The sequence below is a fragment of the Austrofundulus limnaeus genome, unplaced genomic scaffold (genome assembly GCF_001266775.1).
Source record: "Austrofundulus limnaeus strain Quisiro unplaced genomic scaffold, Austrofundulus_limnaeus-1.0 Scaffold917, whole genome shotgun sequence".
NCBI classification, from domain to species: domain Eukaryota; kingdom Metazoa; phylum Chordata; class Actinopteri; order Cyprinodontiformes; family Rivulidae; genus Austrofundulus; species Austrofundulus limnaeus.
The window spans coordinates 99,530-102,031 of record NW_013953319.1 but is presented as its reverse complement, the minus strand read 5'-3'; the positions used below and the strand labels follow the sequence as shown (position 1 = coordinate 102,031).

General features: G+C 39.5%; 1 protein-coding gene across 1 annotated transcript in view; it reads left to right on the top strand.

Moving 5' to 3' along the window:
• LOC106533273 (fibroblast growth factor 10) overlaps positions 1 to 2,321 on the top strand; it is a 9,756-nt gene extending 7,435 nt beyond the window's left edge. Inside the window, exon 3 of the mRNA XM_014029521.1 lies at positions 1,527 to 2,321. Within this exon, the coding sequence (XP_013884975.1) occupies positions 1,527 to 1,718 (192 nt within the window). The 3' untranslated portion in view covers positions 1,719 to 2,321. The remainder of the gene's footprint in view (positions 1 to 1,526) is intronic.
• Positions 2,322 to 2,502: the final 181 nt, after the last annotated feature.

The window sequence follows — 2,502 nt, the reverse complement described above, 5'->3', positions numbered from 1 at the left end:
CTGTTGTATATTGAATAATGCAGCTGTTTGTTGCAGATTAGTTATCCCTTGACAGTCACCCCTGAAATTCCTTAAAAACCTTTTTTTTTTTTCGTAAGAGTGTCAAACTAAAGGTAAGAACTGTAGGAAGTTGTAGTTTTCAAAATAAAAGCCTAACATTTAAAGGCAGAAATCGAACCGTTTTTGCCCACCGATGGAACAAAGACCTAGAAAGCTAAAACTTTTCAAATTAAAGGTCTTACTTCCAAGACAAAGTTTTAGATTAGGATCACTGTATGTTGAAAAACGATGACTTCATAGTCATTTTATAGGTATAAACTGAGTTAGAGACATTTTTTGTTAGCTATTGTAGCTGCGGTGGCCATCTTGAATTKGACTGRCTAAATAAACTTGTCACAAAAAGTAAGRAAACTTGTGTTTGGTATTTTATTTCTTTGTTGTAACAAAGCTTCTTGGCAATAAATCGAATACCATTGCAAAGCCTGGTTTTAAATGCTGCCACATTTGTAAGGAACATGCATTTGTGGGATGAGCAGTAGAGCTGAGTATGTGAATTGTCAACATGAAAAATTTGCCAMATCGTCTCTGCCAAACAGCTTATTTAGCTTTATTTGTGTTTTGAGCTTCTGGTACCCCCAAGTGCTGCCAGTCAGCTGCCCAGTATAAGATTTATTGTCAAGAAGCTCTGGTCAACAGACATAGGTAGAAATCTGTARTAGTCACAGTGTAAAAGATGAACATGYAGCAGGTAAATAAGTCACTTCCTGTTTTGAGGGGGTGGGGCTAAGGTGATGTCACCAAGTGACCACGTGAGTGTGAGTGCCAGTCTGCTATGACACACAGAAATGATCATGCAGCTGAGACCTTCTAAGTGGAAGTTATTGAACCTTGATGTTTCATGGCGAATGATCAGTTTCTGAGGCTTGGCCACGCCCACATGCTTCGCTGCAGCAAAAATCTGTTGATATCGTTTGATCACCAATACCTTAAGACTGTGCTGCTGAGTGAATTTGAAGTCTGTAAGTTAAAAGCTGTACGAAGAGTTCACACAGATACCTGTACAGGAAAAGAGACAAAATGGCACCTTGGATCCAAGATGGCCGACTTCCTGTGGCGTTTTGACCATGGTTCCAAGAGACTTTTTTGTAGKTCTTGATATGTTACAGATGTGTGCTGAATTTCAAATCTGTCAGTCAAAGCATAGCTTGGGGCTCATTTTTTTTAAATATTGTAGAGGGCGCTATGGAGTAWTTAGGCCACGCCTACCAATAGTTACACCATTGGTGGCCGGATAAGGATCGAGCTTGACCCAATCAACATGAAAAGAAATAATCTACCAAACACTCATTTTCTTATTTCTTRTTGTTTTTGTGCAAAGTTTATTTTCTGAAAGTTTTGTTCATGAGATTGGTTTAGACAAATTCATAAAGAAACCATGTTCCACAACCACAGCACGTACTGTAGTCTTTCCTGTTTCCACGTTGGGGGTCTTAACACTGAAACCTGACTGCGGTTGTTTTCCTCAGAGAGAGTTTGGCGCCGACTGCAAGCTGAAGGAGCGAATCGAGGAGAACGGCTACAACACGTACGCGTCGGCCGAGTGGAAGAACAAGAAGCGGCAGATGTTCGTGGGCCTGAACGTCCACGGGAAGCCGATGAGAGGAAAGAAAACCCGCAGAAAGAACACGGCCACCCACTTCCTCCCAATTATGGTGTGAACTGGAGAGCCCACCTGGAGTGGGAGCAGCCACCTACAGCACTGGACAGAGAGGATTTCAATACTTAAAAAGAAAAAAAAAAAACAAAATAATAAAGACATGAATTAGGAAATCTCTCATTTTGGAAAAGAAATAAAAGGCACTAACACTGACACAAGTGGTCTCTGAGATTGAGATGATGTATTTCACTGGGTGAAAGAAGATGATCTGTGTTTTGATTGGCACCAGCTGCAGGGTTAATGGTTTACTTCCTGTGCCAAACAGTTTAAAGCTGGAGTCTGTGTGCGATGCAGACAACACTAAAGATGTTTTCCCAGTTAGACGGATCTATATGTGTTATTTATATTCAAATATTCCAGTGAGACGTTTATTTAAGGGGTGAGAACGATTGGTCCGATTATCACGACAGCACGAAATATTAGAAGATGAAGCACATTTAAAGTAACACTTTGATACTTAACCACTGTGTTCTGACTGAACTGTAATGATTTATTTATTTTTTGTGAGATATTTAACTGGAAGGAACACCGGCATTCCTTTGCATTCTACTTTTTATAGGAACTCTTGTTATGTAAGAAAATAAAATCACAATTTCCTCCTCTCCAACAGAGTGGATCTGTATTCCTTCACACACTAAAGTGCTAGAGCTCAGAGGTAAAAATAAATAAATAAATAAATAAATAAAAAGAAAAGAAAAAGGAATCTTTTTTTTTTATTTTGTTGTTTTCGGGTCGTGGCAGGCCGTTTCTTATCTGGGAGGGACAAAATAGCAACCATTAATGCC